This window comes from Rana temporaria, chromosome 1, assembly GCF_905171775.1.
Source record: "Rana temporaria chromosome 1, aRanTem1.1, whole genome shotgun sequence".
Classification (NCBI taxonomy): Eukaryota; Metazoa; Chordata; class Amphibia; order Anura; family Ranidae; genus Rana; species Rana temporaria.
Window position 1 is genome coordinate 401418551 of NC_053489.1, and position 17894 is coordinate 401436444.

General features: G+C 42.7%; 1 protein-coding gene across 1 annotated transcript; it reads right to left on the reverse strand.

Moving 5' to 3' along the window:
• Positions 1-1856: 1856 nt before the first annotated feature.
• On the reverse strand, positions 1857-14292 carry AMH (anti-Mullerian hormone). The gene is made up of 5 exons (XM_040323248.1): positions 13273-14292; positions 12989-13167; positions 12513-12633; positions 9656-9818; positions 1857-2932 (listed from the first exon to the last, which is right to left on the reverse strand). Exons 1-5 carry the CDS (start codon positions 13661-13663, stop codon positions 2038-2040), a joined length of 1749 nt encoding a protein of 582 aa, XP_040179182.1. The 5' UTR covers positions 13664-14292; the 3' UTR covers positions 1857-2037.
• Positions 14293-17894: the final 3602 nt, after the last annotated feature.

Sequence of the window (17894 nt, forward strand, 5' to 3'; positions counted from 1 at the left end):
ACGCAGCCACTGTGCCATGCCATCAAACACAGCCACTGTGTCATCAATTGTCACCACTGTGCCAATTGTCACCACTGTGCCCTTTAGTTGTCGCCACTTTGCCCATTGTTGCCACTGTGCCCATTGTCACCACTGTGCCCTTTGTCACCACTGTGCATGTCACTGTGCCCTTTAATTGATGCCACTGTGCCCTTTGTCACCACTGTACCCAGTGATGCCACTGTGCCCTTTGTCGCCTCTGTGCCCATTGTCGCTGCTGTGCCCTGTAAAATGCACTTGCCTTTCTGCTTCCATGTCCCTCGATGACGCTTCAGCCAATCAGGTTACCGATAACCAGAATCGGTGAACCTGATTTTCTAAGACGGCCGTCAGTCTTATCCAAGGAACGCACCCCCCGTACGTTCCGAGGATAAGACATCCGGGAGCCGAGGGCTGTACTCGGAAAGCCTATCAGAGCTGCTGGCTCTGATAGGCACTTCCGCACAGCCAACCAGCTGCCGTTATTCAGGTAGCCGGCGCCCAAGGTCCGGCCATCTGAATAGACCAGCGGCAGCTGGCCACAATAACATACATTCATACAATGCATGAATGTATGTTATTTGCAAAAGCCAGAGGGGGCGGCGCTGCAAAACGACATTCTTAAAGTCTTAAAGGGCCCGTTTTTTTTTTAATGACTACAGGATGGGGGGGGGGGGGCGGCGGACGGGCCGCCACTGCCCTAGATCTCCTAATCTGCCACTTCCTTGTCCGTGGTGGTTTTCTTTCTTCTCCTCCTCACGCTACCTCCTGGGAAATGGGAAGCAGTGTCTTCTGGGACCTTATGTGTGTCCCAGGAGACATCCGCAGTAGGGCAATACTTCACTTCCTGATTCCCTCACCGAGGATGGCAGCGGGGCAGCTGAGGCTCGAGAAATTGCTCGGCTTCGGCTGCCGACATCGCGGGCACCCTGGACAGGTAAGTGTCCTTATTAAAAGTCAGCAGCTACAGTGTTTGTAGCTGCTGACTTTTAATTTTTTTTTTTTTTAAGCCGGACCTCCACTTTAATGTGTATAATTTGCAGCCGATATGGGATAACACATAGCATAACCTAAAAAATAAAGATTGCTGCTTACATTTTACTTGCCTTTCTGAAAACTCCAGAATTTCCTGTCTGTACTGTGCTGGTAGATCTCATTATTAGATTTAAACACTGTCAGTATTAACAAAGGGTTACAAATCTAGAAGCTGGACTTCTGCATGTTCTGTATGGTACTGGAGGGGAAACTCAGTATGTACCCTCTTTGTCAGTGGGGAGTATCAACTCATTTAAATTGTTCAGAGTAGCTGGCTATCTGCCGGAGGCCTGCTCTAAACAAACACCTAGAAAGGCAAGAAGGATTTTTTTCTAATTGTTTTTCGGTATGCTGTGTGACTGGGAACACAAAACAAACATAGCAGAGTTTTCTCAAATGTAACTACAAAAGTGCAAATACACGTAACAGGGTGGCCTTGGCATTAAGGAGAGTGATAGAAGGTAATTTGCCTGTAGATTCGGGCTTGGCCTACATACCACTGGCAAAATTAAATGTGTACTAAACTATTCAAATCGTTCAGTTTGTACGGCATTCTGCAGACTTCAGCAATAAATGCTCCCTTTTGTGTACAAAGCTTAACACGTATGTAAATGCAGGTTACTTATAGATATGAACAGAAACTTGGGTTATATAAAGTTGACATACTTAAAGAAATAAAATCAAATGTGCTGTTTTTGAAGAAAGATGTAATTCAGGATGCAGTGAATCCCTTGATCAAGAGAAAGTCTCAACTTTTATACAGAAGGACACGCAAGCACTAGAGGAAAAGAAATAATTACAAATAATGCCCAGCAAACTAGCCATTTATTCTTTCACATTCTAGCCCAAACTTGAAGAATTATGCTAGAACTACAAATGTTTACTATGGGCAACACCCTCCCTGCTCTTATCACATAATATTTCATTTTTTTATAAAAGACTTGCTTTTAGTGACATAAATGTATACAATACACATTAATGCCATTATCTGCAGCCACATTCTTTTGCAATCATGTTGGGATAAAGCTGAAGCTTAATGCCATTCTCATGTGCTACCATGAGCCATTGTTCTTGATATTGTATAGGGACACAACATGGAGGTCGGTCAAGGACAGACTGCCTTCTCTCTTGAAGTTGGATGAGAAAAATAACATGGGTCTGATAGTCACTTTGAGTTGTCTGTGGAAATCGGCAAGGACCAACACAGTTCTTTATGTTGATTTCTTCTGGAAGATGAATATCCTTATATTCTGCATGAGGTTTTAAGTTGATGGTAAGCTCTTGCAAGCGGCAGTGAGGCTTCAGATCTGCTCCCCGGTTTTGGCGGGAAAGTTTTTTGTGGTCCAACCAATAAGCTCGAACTGTCTGTAACATTTTAAGAAGCATCAGAGAATGTAGTTTCCTATGCTTACTTTCAGACAACTGTGGTGCTTTCTCCTCTTCCACATGCAAATAGCTTATGTTAAAATAACCATAACAAGAGTTTATAAGTTTCTGAAGAACTTGGATATGCTCAGCAGTTGAAAGAATTCCCTTCAAGTCTTCCAGTACCACTTGCATCTTTTCTGTTATCTTCTCTAGCAGTGTTTCATTCAAGCTACCTTGAATTCTCCTGGCCAGTACATCTTTGCTGCCAGGCAAAAATAGAAGAACAAGAGGTTCCTGAGATTCAACCAGCCATTCCAAGGCCTCAGTTTCTGTGACATTGAAAAGTTGGGGACGAAGGTCACCAGCATTGCCGTCATAAGGATCAAGAGGAAGATGAATAGAAGAAGATGCTTTTCCATTAGATGGCATCAGAAGTGTTGAGAAGTGAGCCAGTGTTTCTAAAAAATCATCCTTATTCTTAGGTGGAATCACCATTTGGTTAGACTGCATCCTGCAAATATAACATTGTATTAGTCACATAGGAAATGTTTGCATCCTGAATAGTACATATGGAGGGTTTAGGATTTCAGTGATTGTACACCGCAGTAAAATGGTAACTTTGGAATTAAAGCAGGCAGCATGCTGGCCTCTGAGAATTTTGTCTGGTTTATATTGCACAGCATAATACTGTAACTATGTATTATGGCACACCTAGGAAAATTATTAAGTGGCCCTGTGGCTCTCTAATCTGTGCATACAATACTTATTTCCAAACCGGTTTGCTAAATGCTATTACCCCCTGTATAAATCACTATGTAAGCACTGCCTCTGAGCCTTATAGCAGTTACATGGTCTTCTATGGGTTTAGTTACATCCATGACTGTAAGGCCTCGTACACACGACCGAACATGTTTGCGGACCAGTTTCCGTGCACATGTTCGGTCGTCTGTACGGCCGACCGGACCGGATTCCCGGCCTAGCGGACAGGTTTCCAGCGGACAAATGTTTCTTAGCATGCTGTACGACTCATCGGATATGTCCGCTGGACCGAAATCCCCCGCATGCGTCAAAGTTATTTCGACGCATGCGTGGAAGCATTGAACTTCCCGGGTCGCGTACGTCGCCGCGTCATCGTCGCGGCCACGTCACCGCGGACCGTTTTCATCGGACAGTCCGACCGTGTGTACAAGGCCTGACATGCAAGGGGATTAAAGATTCAGTAGAAACATCTTGGAGCCTGTATGAGAGTATGTCTAACCAGGGCATACTAAAAATAGTCTTCAGCATTTGGTGAAAATAGTCCTAAAGACAACCTGTGAGGGTAGAAATATGGTATATGTCATTGGTGACTTTTCTTTAAAGGCTGCAGGGCTGTCATTTTTGTCTTGGCTTTACAACCTAGTGTAAGATAATGTTTATATATATATATATATATATATATATATATATATATATATATATAGATCTAACTATATATAGATTTATATATATATAGATACGGTATATACCTATAGATCTATATATATATATATATATACCTATATATAGCTCACAACCTTTTTTTTTGTATTGTCTCATACACTTTCTTTGCGTATGACACTGATCACTCTCTGACGCACACACTTTGCTATTATTTCCTGTAATTCTTACGCCCATACTCCTGCCTATACGTTTGTGACATTGCTTCGTTTTATGTAAGCATGTGTATAAAACCCGAATGTACCGTAATAAACGTCATAACAGCTTTGGAAACATGCCTAGCGTGTTTGTTGACTCGCTACAGCGATACTGATAAGAGCAATTAGGAGCCACTAATTTTTTGTTGTGAATAACTAACTTCCATGAGACTTGTGAGTCACTGACCTGGAACAAGTATTTAGTTCAGACTTTCTAGACTTCTCTGGCTCCATGCTTGTTCCAAGTAAATCAGTAACTTGATAGTAAATTCAGGATCAGGATGACAGCCCCAGAGTCTATAACTTTAAAAACAAGTAAGCAATGGTAGCTTTTTTATTTTTTTTCACACCAATTTAATAATAAAAAAAGAACTAAAGTTGAACTCCAGCCAAACAACTTAACACCATAATAAAACACATATAACTGATTTATTTTCCAAAATATTTCCAATTCTGCTCAGCCAGTCCAACAGCACTGCATGCTTCATCTGCCTGCCTAGGTTATGAGCATCACCACATAACTTTTCTTCCTGTATTTTGCTCCTACTGTAATTTGCCTAAATACATTCTTTCCAGATCCTGGTGCCAGCCCCCACAGTATTTTTAGAATATATTTAACAATTGTATCATATAATTTATTGACTTCTTCTATAAACACTGCAGAGAAAACTATTTGTGCTCCTGAATACCTCAATCATACCTGAGTAGTCCAATTACCTGGCCCAAGTATATTAGTATTTGATAACATTTTTCAGTTTCTTGACATCAACATGGCAGCATACATGTGATAAATAACGCGCTAAACAGGGAGGGCTAAAATGTATAATTAAACTTTATTAAATTGGACATGGAAGCCTGGACCATCATTCCATGGAATCCATTGATGTAGGAGCCCCTGGACTTTCCATGTAGTCCCTGAGACAGGTGCACTGTGCTAACCAGCCTGCTGCTTTGCTTATGTCTCCATAGGCAGGCTGCCTGAACCTAAAGACGTAAAAATGGACCTAGCTGAATGAGCCTATCACTTCTGGAGGCTCTTGCCTGGCCGCACTGTAAGGTTTGTGGATGACCTTGACTTTCCAAGATGACAAGGTTTTGCTGTAGCTTCCTCCTCCATATTTGCTTGATGGAAACGCAAACAGCCTCCTGGAGGATTTTAACTAGAAAGCTGCTTGAAGGTAGGCAGTGCACTTTAGACATTTGGTATATCCAGTGTAGGTTAGATACTGTCTCTGCCAGGAAAGGATGGAACCACCACTTTGTTTGTAAGATGAAAACAGAAGCCACCTTGGGAACAAAGGTGTTAGAGGAGCATAGGCCTTAACTTGTCTGGAAGGAAGGCTCTGTAGTCCCAAGTTGTTGCAGATCTGATACTCTACCCTTGATGTCCCACTGATGCCAGCTTTCTGATTATGCAAAGGAAATCCAGGACCTGAATAAAAACCCACCTGAATAAAGGACCAACCTGAAGCGTTCCCCTGGCAGCTCACATGCCCATTTTTCCTACTGAAAGCTGAAATGGCTGAGATTTGAGTCCTTGTGGAACTAGGCTGAGCACCAAATCCAGATCCATGTGAATAAATAATAGCAACTGGGCAACCTCCGAGTATAAAAATTCTGCTCAGCTGCGAAGACTGTAAGCCTGTTCCAGACTATGGAGTAAATAAGGTTTGCTGATGTCCTTTCTGGAACCTTGCCAGGATTGAACCACTTCCAGAGAATGGCCTAGGTCCTCTAATCCTTTCCTCTCAATTTGTAATACATCCTGGGACAGGTATTTTAGAAAAACTGATAGCTTAAGTGCTCGGTCCTGACTAAGTTCCATGGCTAGGGTTAACCCAAGGCCTGTGAGCCAATCGGCATGCTTGCTATCACAGGCAGACCGTCAGACAACAGTCCCCCCTGGAACTTCATGCCCAAAGGCAGTATAGGAAAGGCATCTGCTAGGTGACTATTCATTGGGTGAGAGCTCAGGTGCACCACATCAGGTTCTGACATCTCTAATTAGAGAACTCCTTAGCCCCAAAAGACCATCATAACAAGCTCTCCACCTTGGTGCAGTTAGCAACCTAATATGTGGGACTGCGCCTCGGAGAGGCTGAACCCAGATGGACTCAGACTCAGCTGGCAGGTAGGCACTTGTTGCAAAATCATGGTCTTGTGGGTAAAGATCTTGCAGAGAATGAGGGAGGTTTCTCTAGCTTTCCTTTTTTTATCGATTTAGTTCTGTGCAGGGCCGGACTGGGAATAAAAACCAGCCCTGGAAAAAATTTCATACCAGCCCCATAGCATTTTTATACAAGCCCAACAGCAAACGTCATTATTTTCTTGTTCGTGAAAAGGAAAACCATGTATTTTAAAGCACATTTGAAGAGTGTATTATATATAAAGAAGACAGATATGGGCCTTATATATATATATATATATATATATATAAGTAAATTCCAGTTAAAAGTGGTCAATCATCAAGGGGAACCCCAGGAACTCTGAATGTGAGCGGGGGCGATGACTGTTGACCAGAGACCACCTTCTGCAGAAAGAATACACTAAGGTGGGGGGGGGTTACTAATATAGGGGGGAACCTTTATATCAGTACCCCCTTACATTGTTGTATTCACTCCCCCCCTTACATCAGTGAACCCCCTCAGACTTGCCTGGCGTCGCTGTCACTGACCTCCTCTCAGGTGCACTGTGCAGGACTCAGTTAGATGGCTCTAGATTGGTGGCTCTGGTTTTATCTTATAGTCTCCTCTCCAGAGTCCACACATGTCTGACTTCTCCCATGACCCCATCCTGGCAGCACTCCCTCTCTTGACTCCTCTCCACACTCCCTCAGAGACTGCAGACATGATATAAGACAAGAGATGGTTAGAGGTTGCGGACATGATACAAGAGAAGGTCAGAGACTGCAGACATGGTACAAGAGATGGTCAGAGACTGCAGACATGGTACAAGAGATGGTCAGAGACTGCAGACATGGTACAAGAGATGGTCAGAGACTGCAGACATGGTACAAGAGATGGTCAGAGACTGCAGACATAGTACAAGAGATGGTCAGAGCCTGCAGACATGGTACACAAGATGGTCAGAGACTGCAGACATGATACAGGAGATGGTCAGAGACTGCAGACATAGTACAGGAGACGGTTAGAGACTGGAGACATGATACAGGAGATGGTCAGAGACTGGAGACATGGTACAGGAGATGGTCAGAGACTGGAGACATGGTATAAGAGATGGTGAGAGACTGGAGACCTGGTACAAGAGATGGTCAGAGACTGGAGACATGGTACAAGAGATGTTTAGAGACTGGAGACATGGTACAAGAGATGATCAGAGACTGGAGACATGGTACAAGAGATGGTCAGAGACTGCAGACATAGTACAAGAGATGGTCAGAGCCTGCAGACATGGTACACAAGATGGTCAGAGACTGCAGACATGATACAGGAGATGGTCAGAGACTGCAGACATAGTACAGGAGACGGTTAGAGACTGGAGACATGATACAGGAGATGGTCAGAGACTGGAGACATGGTACAGGAGATGGTCAGAGACTGGAGACATGGTATAAGAGATGGTGAGAGACTGGAGACCTGGTACAAGAGATGGTCAGAGACTGGAGACATGGTACAAGAGATGTTTAGAGACTGGAGACATGGTACAAGAGATGATCAGAGACTGGAGACATGGTACAAGAGATGGTCAGAGACTGGAGACATGGTACAAGAGATCAATGCAGCCTCTTCAGTGCCCATCAATGCAGCCTAACTGTGCCCGTGAATGTGGCTTCACTGTGCCCGTGAATGTGGCTTCACTGTGTCGGTGAATGCAACATCACTGTGCCTGTGAATGCAACATCACTGTGCCCGTGAATGCAACATCACTTTGCCCGTGAATGCAACATCACTGTGCCAGTGAATGCAACATCACTGTGCCCGTGAATGCAGCCTCACTGTGCCCATGAATGCAGCCTCGCTGTGCATATGAATGCAGCCTCGCTGTGCATATGAATGCAGCCTCACTGTGCATACAAATGCAGCCTCACTGTGCATACGAATGCAGCCTTACTATGCATACGAATGCAGCATTACTTCCATGAATGCAGCCTTACTGCGCATCAATGCAGTGTTACTGTCCATGTGAATGCAGCCTTACTGAGCATGAACGCAGCCTTACTGTGCATGGACGCAGCCTTACTGTGCATGGACGCAGCCTTACTGAGCATGGATGCAGACTTATTGTGCATGGACGCAGCCTTACTGTGCATGAACGCAGCCTTACTGTGCATGAATTCAGCCTCCCTGAGCATGAACGCAGCCTTCCTGAGCATGAACGCAGCCTTACTGTGCATGGACGCAGCCTTACTGAGCATGGACGCAGACTTACTGAGCATGGACGCAGACTTACTGAGCATGGATGCAGACTTATTGTGCATGGACGCAGCCTTACTGTGCATGGACGCAGCCTTACTGTGCATGAACGCAGCCTTACTGAGCATGGACGCAGCCTTACTGAGCATGGACGCAGACTTACTGAGCATGGATGCAGACTTATTGTGCATGGACGCAGCCTTCCTGAACATGAACGCAGCCTCCCTGAGCATGAATGCAGCCTCCCTGAGCATGAACGCAGCCTTCCTGAGCATGAACGCAGCCTTACTGTGCATGGACGCAGCCTTACTGAGCATGGACGCAGACTTACTGAGCATGGATGCAGACTTATTGTGCATGGACGCAGCCTTACTGTGCATGGACGCAGCCTTACTGAGCATGGACGCAGCCTTACTGAGCATGGACGCAGACTTACTGAGCATGGATGCAGACTTATTGTGCATGGACGCAGCCTTACTGTGCATGAACGCAGCCTTACTGTGCATAAATGCAGCCTCCCTGAGCATGAATGCAGCCTCCCTGAGCATGAATGCAGCCTTCCTGAGCATGAATGCAGCCTCTCTGAGCATGAATGCAGCCTCCCTGAGCATGGGTGGACCCAGCCTTACTGAGCCCATAAATATATACTCACATGGCATTGCCTAGATCACAAATAGCGGGCATCTCTAGCGCTGTGTGTGAGAGCTGGCTGGGTCTGTGAGAGGCTGTGCTGTAGGAAGGTCCTGTCCCCTAGACTGGCTTGTGTGATAGGCGAAACACTTATTCAATCAGTGTTCCATCTACTATCACACGATCAGGTCTAGAGGAGCGGGACGGGACCTTCCTACAGGCAGCACAGCCGAACACAGACCTGGTCAGCTCTCACACACACCGTGGGAGATGCCTGGTGTATATGTGACACGCATGAGAGAAAGAGAGCGAGGGAGGGGAGCGCTGCAGTCAGCCGCAGCACAAAGCAGCCCTAGGACAGGTGGCCTACCGAGAATTTATTCCGATGAGCCAGTCCGGCCCTGGTTCTGTGGGTGGATATGGGGACAGAGATATATCACATCTATGCTGCCATGTTGGCATAGGAAATAATGTTTTATGGAGCAGCCTGTGGTCTTACAAAAATTAAGTTCCTAGAAAAAAGTTAAATAGAGGCAGTGGTCTTTTAATACACACCTGGAACCCAGTCTTTTTCGATCAGACTTCACGATGGATGGATAGACTGCAGCCTGGGCATGATGGCCTACAATCATGAGTATAACCGGTGTGATTTTGGTCAAACAATTTTCATCCATACCAAAGAGGTACTGTTCTGATTCAGTAGCTGAAACTGCAAGTCCTGTCCACATAAGACATAAAAAAATACATGGCAAAGTAAGTGAAGAAATATACATTCTTTACTACTGTATATAAGTCAATGTTTTTGTCAGGAGAGAAAGCACAGAAATGTGTACAGATTGTCCTTAGCTACAAATGTTAATGTTTCAAAGCAGGATGCAAATAAAAACAAACACCTTATTCTTGTAGTAGATAGATATTGTGAATGAAAGTTCAGTACTTTTTTTTTTTTTTTAGCACAAAGGACAAAAAATCGAAGTTTAAACTAGCATGGACCATTAATGTGAAAAAAAATTTACATCACTAATTTAATAGATCAATTATTTTATAACTACTACCATGATTGATCTATGTATATTTTATTTTACATCTAAAACCCAATTCTCTTAATTATATGTAAATAAAAATATAAAAAAATTAAATAATCGAATATGATATAAAAGTAGGTGTATCTTGACAAAATTTTAAACCAAAGTCTGCAAATATGTTAACTAATATATATGTGTATTTAAATCCAACACAATTAATACTATATCACTATTACTATTACTATAACTACATATAAACTATTTAAATTATGTTTTAAAATATTTCTCTCCGAAAGGGTTAATTTTTGGTGGATCGTAAGAATAATGATTGTAATTATCTTATACAGTAAAACCTTGGTTTGCGCGCATAATTCGTTCCAAAAACACGCTTGTAATCCAAAGCACTTGTATATCAAAGCATTTTTTTTACAGGGTATAAAAGAGAAGAGAGGCACCTCTAGTGTAGCAATAAGTTGCTAAATGTTGTACCTTCATTAAATGTAACCATATTGTACTGATGCTACTATATGAGACCCATTTATTAAAATGGAGGGATGAAGAAAACATGTCTGTCTGTAACAATTAACAGAATCATAGTTGTCTATTGTCTAGAATGGATTAAAAAGAGGTTGAATCTGAATTCTGACTCTAAAGGTAATTTTATTTATACTAACTCTGCTCAAAACTGCATAAACCTATATATTGTTTTGGTAAATTATACAATAAACATTAGAATGTTTCACAATGTATACTATAGACCTGCAAGCACATAAACTATATTGTCAAAAGTATTGGAACGCCTGCCTTTACACACACATGAACTTTAATGGCATCCCAGTCTTAGTCTATATTGAATTGGGCCACCCTTTGCAGCTATAACAGCTTCAACTCTTCTGAGAAGGCTGTCCACAAGGTTCAGGAGTGTGTCTATGGGAATGTTTGACCATTCTTCCAGAAACAAATTTGTGAGGTCAGGCACTGATGTTGGATGAGATGACCTGGCTCACAGTCTCCACATTAATTCATCCCAAAGGCCTGGCTCACAGTCTCCCCCTTAATTCATCGGGCTGAGGTCAGGACTTTGTGCAGGTCAGTCAAGTTCCTCTACCCCAAACTTGCTCATCTATGTCTTTATGGAACTTGCTTTGTGCACTGGTGTGCAATCATGTTGGAACAGGAAGGGGCCATCCCCAAACTCTTCCCATAAATTTGGGAGCATGAAATTGTCTTGGTATGCTGACGCCTTAAGAGTTCCCTTCACTGGAACTAAGGGTCTAATTGGGAGGCTCACTTTTCATTAAATTAGTTGCGCAAAGTCAATGCTGAATTGAAAAAAGCTGCAGTGTTTGCAGGAGGATGAACAATAGAAATCTAATCAAATCTGTAATTTCTATTGCACAGGTGACATGAAATTTGACTTGGGCATTACCATAGTGTTTGTATTCCATATATTCAGGTGCCTGCATATCATTTCTGATTATCTGTACATCATTGTGTGAGCCCTGATTGCCAAGGTGCTCTGATATGCAAGTAGCTATCAGCGTCTGTGATCACTGACTTTGATCCACCAAATCCCACCTTCACTATTGGTTATTGAGTCCACACAACACTGTGTTGGTCCAATAGTAATTTGCAGAAGGTAAGAACAGGCAGGTCAGATTCAGTGACCAAAGGTAATAATCTTGGTGTTCATGACTCTTGAGATGCTCAACAAGGAACCAAAATGATGTACAGATATCCAAAGGGGCCTGCTATACAAAATAGATGTCACTTTGATGTGATCTTTTTTTTTTTTTTACAAAATAAACTTTATTCAAAGTTCATGATCACTTGTCCGTTTACAACTTATTGCATAATAAACAAAAAATCTAAAATGCACAAGAGTCAGTGGTGTACATTGCATACAAGCATATGTACAACATACAGCCATCAATCCTACAAAAGAAACAAGATGAACAGATCTAGCCAGGAGAATACTCTCACCCGAACCTGTGAGTCCTTGATATGTGATCTTAATACCCACAGTTCTTAACTCTCCAGGAGTTGCCAAATGCCAAAATATCAAGTAGTCATTTAAAGTGAACTTATGAAGAGAGAAATACACAAGCTGCCACTGCTGACTTGTTTTAAAATATACAGACCCTGGGGTCATCACCTTTAACTCAACATCACTACCTAGTAAGGCACTGAACTGGAACGGGCATGCCAAACCGTAGCTTCCTTTTACTGACTAGCTAGGTAGTGAGTATGGATAAAAATGTCTGCTTTGGCCATTTTTTAAAATAAACCAACAAACGCAGTTTTTCCTTCTTCTCATGTGCTTTCTTTAAATTGCAATAATATTATTAAAAATAATAATAGACCATTATTTTTGTTTGCTTCCTTACCCTCAGGATATTGTTTCATATGAAAGGTGATGTGAAGTGTTAGGTCTCCCGACTCAACACTCCTAACCATTCCACTGAGTTTGAGGACAAGATAGCGGGTCTCTGGTGACATGCAGACAACCTATAAATACAGCGCTTTAATCAAAAGTTCAGCTTTGTCTTAACAAGCAAAATGAGTAACAGTAAGCGAAAATATGTAAATATAATAACCCCTTACAATTAATATAATAAAAGTCTTGGTATAATATATAATAATGGTGGTTCACATAACCGTTTTAACAACCATTTATCCAACTACTGGCTTCAACCACAGAAGCACTACGAGTTCCAACATGTCCCACCAGCTCTAAAAGCTACATACTGCCCACGCCTATCCTAGATACAACATTAAATTATTCACAATTAAGTGTACATGATGTTCAACATTTGCACATATTCCCAGCGAATTAAATATTTGGTAAATTGGCTATACCTACTTGTGGTTGAGGGAAAGCTTCTCCTGACATTCTGATCTTGGAGTTAAGATGACCCACAGGAAGCTTGCGGGTATCAAGAAAAAATACTCCTAGTAATAAGTGCAAGTGTTGAAGGATGGGAGGAATAGATTCCTGTACGCTTCCATGAAAATGCATGCTGACCCCAGATTCCCACGTCACTTGAGAGGGAAAAAAGGATATTAGTAACTAATATTACTGTAGCACTTTAAAAATTATCAATTTTTTTTATTTAAAAAAATAAAAGAGAGTAAAAAAGAGAATACCTTTTTTCAGGTGCATGATAACCAATTGTCTTCCTTGATGATCCACAAGAAAGTTTGCAAGTTGCTTTGTAGCTATCAGAGCTGTGGACTGCTTGTCTTCTAGGCATATGCCAAACAGCTGTGGCTGTTGCCAAGACTCTTGATTGACTGAATCCAGAAAGGCAGCCTCATACTCCCTGAGGAGCCCATGTGTCTCCAGGTCACCCCAACTTGTTCCTGATAATGCTTCACATACAGTCTCATTTTGTTCAGCGTATGACACGTCTACTGGTAACACGTGATTTTTCTTGTCCGTCATACCTTCTTCTATGTCCCTCTCGCCAACGTTGCTGGGCAATGATTGACACATGAGAGGAAACAAAAACCACCACACGGCACAGAAAATACCCATTTCTCTGCTGTATCGATATAATTGTAGGTATCCTTGATGCCACTATTTTAACCCTTTTTTCTCCAGAGCATACAGGGTCAAAGACATTATTTGAAGAAGACCAGTTGCCGTTAGATAGCCTAGTGCTTCTAGAGCAGAGGTACAACCTCACTCCTAATTATTCTGTTGAGAAAATGTTGCCAAGTCATGTGCAGATGGGAGGGATGTTCCAGTGTTGTGAATAGTTACAAAACCTTGAACAACCTGGGGGATGTATATTCCCAAACTGTGTTCTCCCATGTGTGTGTGTATTTTGTTAATACAGATGGAATGGGATCCCTAGGAATTTATTTTTACTCTTCCGCTCCTGTGAAAGAATCTCCAGTACCTTGACCTTGAATGTGGCCAGGATAACAATACTTCTATTGAAGAACTTGCCAGAAAAGACCAACAGCACATGTATGGTTATTAAAAATGGGGAGATTTCAGAGACATCTGCTTGTTGGAAGATTGGAATTAACATTCAGCCTCTCGACTACAATGCTCTTCTACTGACTGACATCAAAGCTGTAACAGAATAGAACCTTGGGCACCTGTGTTGAATATTTTACATACATAGATAATGTTCAGGAGATACAGTATACACTATATTACCAAAAGTATTGGGACACCTGCCTTTACACGCACATGAACTTTAATGGCATCTCAGTCTTCAATATTGAGTTGGCTCACCTTTGCAGCTATAACAGCTTAAACTCTTCTTGGAAGGCTGTCCACAAGGCTTAGGAGTGTGCCTATGGAAATGTTTGACCATTCTTCCAGAAACGCATTTGTGAGGTCAGGCACTGATGTTGACGAGAAGGCCTGGCTCGCAGTCTCTGCTCGAATTCATCCCAAAGGTGTTCTATCGGATTGAGGGCAGGCCAGTCAAGCTTCTCTATCCCAAACTCACTGTGAGACTGTGAGCCAGGCCTTTGGGATGAATTAATGTGGAGACTGTGAGCCAGGCCTTCTTGTCCAACATCAGTGTCTGACCTCACAAATGCGCTTCTGGAAGAATGGTCAAACATTCCAAAGACACACTTCTAAACCTTGTGAACAGCCTTCCCAAAAGAGTTGAAGCTGTTCTAGCTGCAAAGGGTGGGCCAACTCGATATTGAACCCTATGGACTAAGACTGGGATGCCATTAAAGTTCATGTATGTGTAAAGACGTCCCAAATACTTTTGATAATAAAGTGTATGTGATTATGCTATTTACAAATGGTTCCTTTAAATTACAGTCCCACTTTTCTGACCAACATGATATAAAATGACAGATTAGTAAAATAATATTTGAAAAAAAAATTGTGTTTTGACATACTATGTTGCCACATGCTGTATTATCTGAATTATTTGGCCTCTGTATGTTGCCCTTAAAGTCAGGGGGCGCTAGCCGAAAGATATCACTAGATTAACCACTTTACAACCGCTGAACGACAAAATACGTCCTCGACTTTGTGCGGTGATATCTGAATGATGCCTGCAGCTACAGGCATCATTCAGATATCACCGTCTTCAGCCGGCGATTCTGTGCACAATAAGAACGATCAAAGCGGCAGTTCTGCCGCTTGATCGTTCTTATAGGCAGCGGGAGGGGACGTCCCCCCCTCCCGCTGCCATCCGGTGTTTCTCCGGGCTCTCCTGTGCCATCGGGGGCCCGGAGAGCGAATCGGCCGGCGCTGGCTGGGGAAGCCGGCCGTTATGACGTCACGCCCGGTACCCGGAAGTAAACAAAGCCGCAATCGCGGCTGTCGGTGTGAGATCGGTGAATGTTCAAACCCCACATGTGAGGTATCGTCGCGTGCGTTAGAGCGTGTGCAACAATTCTAACACTAGACCTCCTCTGTAACCTCCTCTGTAATAGTAACCTGTAAAAAAAATTAAAGCGTCGCCTATGGAGAATCTTAAGTACCGAAGTTTGGCGCCATTCCATGAGTGTGCGCAATTTTAAAGCGTGACATGTTAGGTATCTATTTACTCGAAAAATTATTGCGCAAATACCGTGCGAGAAATACCGTGCGAGAAAAAAAGTTGCAATGACCGCCATTTTATTCCATAGGATGTCTGCTAAAAAAATAATATATAATATTTGGGGGTTCTGATTAATTTTCTAGCAAAAAAATTGTGATTTTTACATGAAGGAGAGAAATGCCAAAATAGGCCCGGTTGTCAAGTGATTAAAATAAAAAGTATATTTTGACCACTTTCCTTCAGTTTTATTTTCTTTTCCTTCCACAGTGATACTATACTCCCCTTTTTCTTTAAAGCCAGGCCGCACTCTGTAATGGAGTTATTATACAAATACAGTGACTCTATTTGTTTATGGTAATATTGCATTGCTTGTACTTCCTGTTTCCTGTTCTTGCCTTTGACCTGGATGTAATTATATAGTTCAACATGACTCCTAAGACTACCAGCTTGCAGCCACAGACCGCAAAAACGCATAGGTGTGAACCTAGCGTTAGGGTTTCCACCATAACGTTATAGTTCTACCCTGACACATGCCACAGCAATCACTGTATGGCCATTAGATTATATGCCTTGTTATGCTATGTGAATATTGAATAATTATTGAACCAAACTCTGACCTTTTATACTATATGTAATACATACCAAATTGAATGCTGTTTTTCATTTTTGCACTGGACCTTAAAGTGGTTGTAAAGGTTCGTGTTTTTTCACCTTAATGCATCCTATGCATTAAGGTGAAAAAACACCTGGCAATGACGGCCCCCCCAGCCCCCCTGTTTACTTACCTGAGCCCGTTCACCTGCTGTGCACATCCCCCGACGTCCTCTTCTCCATTGCCTCTCGGCATTGATTGGATAGATTGATAGCAGTGCAGCCAATGGCTCCCGCTGCTGTCAATCAAATCCAATGATGCGGCCGCGGGGGGCGGGACCGAGACATACACACTGTGTCTATGGACGCAAAGTGTATGACAGGGAGCGCGCCCGCAAGCTAACCCCCTTGGGAGAGATCTTCCCAAAGGGGGTTAGCTATTGCGGGGAGGAGCCGAGACACCCGCCAAGGGACCCCAGAAGATGTGGATCGAGGCCACTCTGTGCAAAACAAACTGCACAGTGGAGGTAAGTATGGTATGTTTGTTATTAAAAAAAAAAAATTAAACCTTTACAACCCCTTTAAGCTGAACTCCTGGAATAGCAAATATTGTCCAAAAAATTTGTTGTGTGTATTCTTATTGTTTTTATTCTATTATTACTTGAATCTTGGTGTGCTTTTGTGTATTTCCACCACTGCTGTGCAGTAATTTAGCATGGAACTTTGCCTTGGTGCCCTCCTCCCCATAAGGCCGCCTATATATTTATCAGACATTTCTTTTTTGTTTAACCAGTGGGTTGAACGAAAAAAAAAAATCTGATTCTCCCATCCCACATTTAATGTGTTTAGGGAAATCCTCCCCATTATGCTAGTGTCTTCTGATGTTGGGGAGCCAGGCTTATTGGTTTATAATAACCTCATTCAAGCTTTCTGTCCTTAAATAATGAAATAACATGATGTATTACAGTTCGCAGGACTTTCCCAATTAAAATTAAAACCAGATATATTTCTGAATTTGTTTAGGCTACATGTACACTGACCACTACTAAAGGTAACTCTCCTGGCAGCAGAAAAATGCTAAATGCTGCAACAAAATCGGTGCCGCATTTTTGTCGCGTTTGCGTCTTTTGACAAACCTTCATCTCCTGATCGTGATTCTTGTGAAATTAGTACAGGTAAGTTTAACTGCCCCTAAACTCTGTTGCTCCTAAACTCTGATAAAAGCCTACGTCAGGGGTGCCCAACCTATTGAAGAGCAAGGGCCACTTAAGCGACTTGGTAACCAGTCGCGGGCCACAATGAGCAGAGTGGGTGGATAGCAGCCCACTCGGTTATATAGAGCCCACTCTACTCCCCGCACACCAAACCAGGTAATAGAAGTCTATGGCTCAGTGCAGGTAACCCACAGGTGCACTTTTCTGCACCTGTGGATAAGTTTGACAGAAGCCCAGTAACCACTACAGAACAGATATGCCCATATATACACTCTGATTTTAGTAATAAATTTACCTTTACTAACAGTATTATATTCTATTTTATTCCATCACAGAGCAGTAGGTCGTGGGCCACATCAGATGGCTCCCCGGGCCACTGGTTGGGCACCTCTGGCCTACGTGGACACCTAAGCTTTTATTAAGTTGAGTTCAGGGG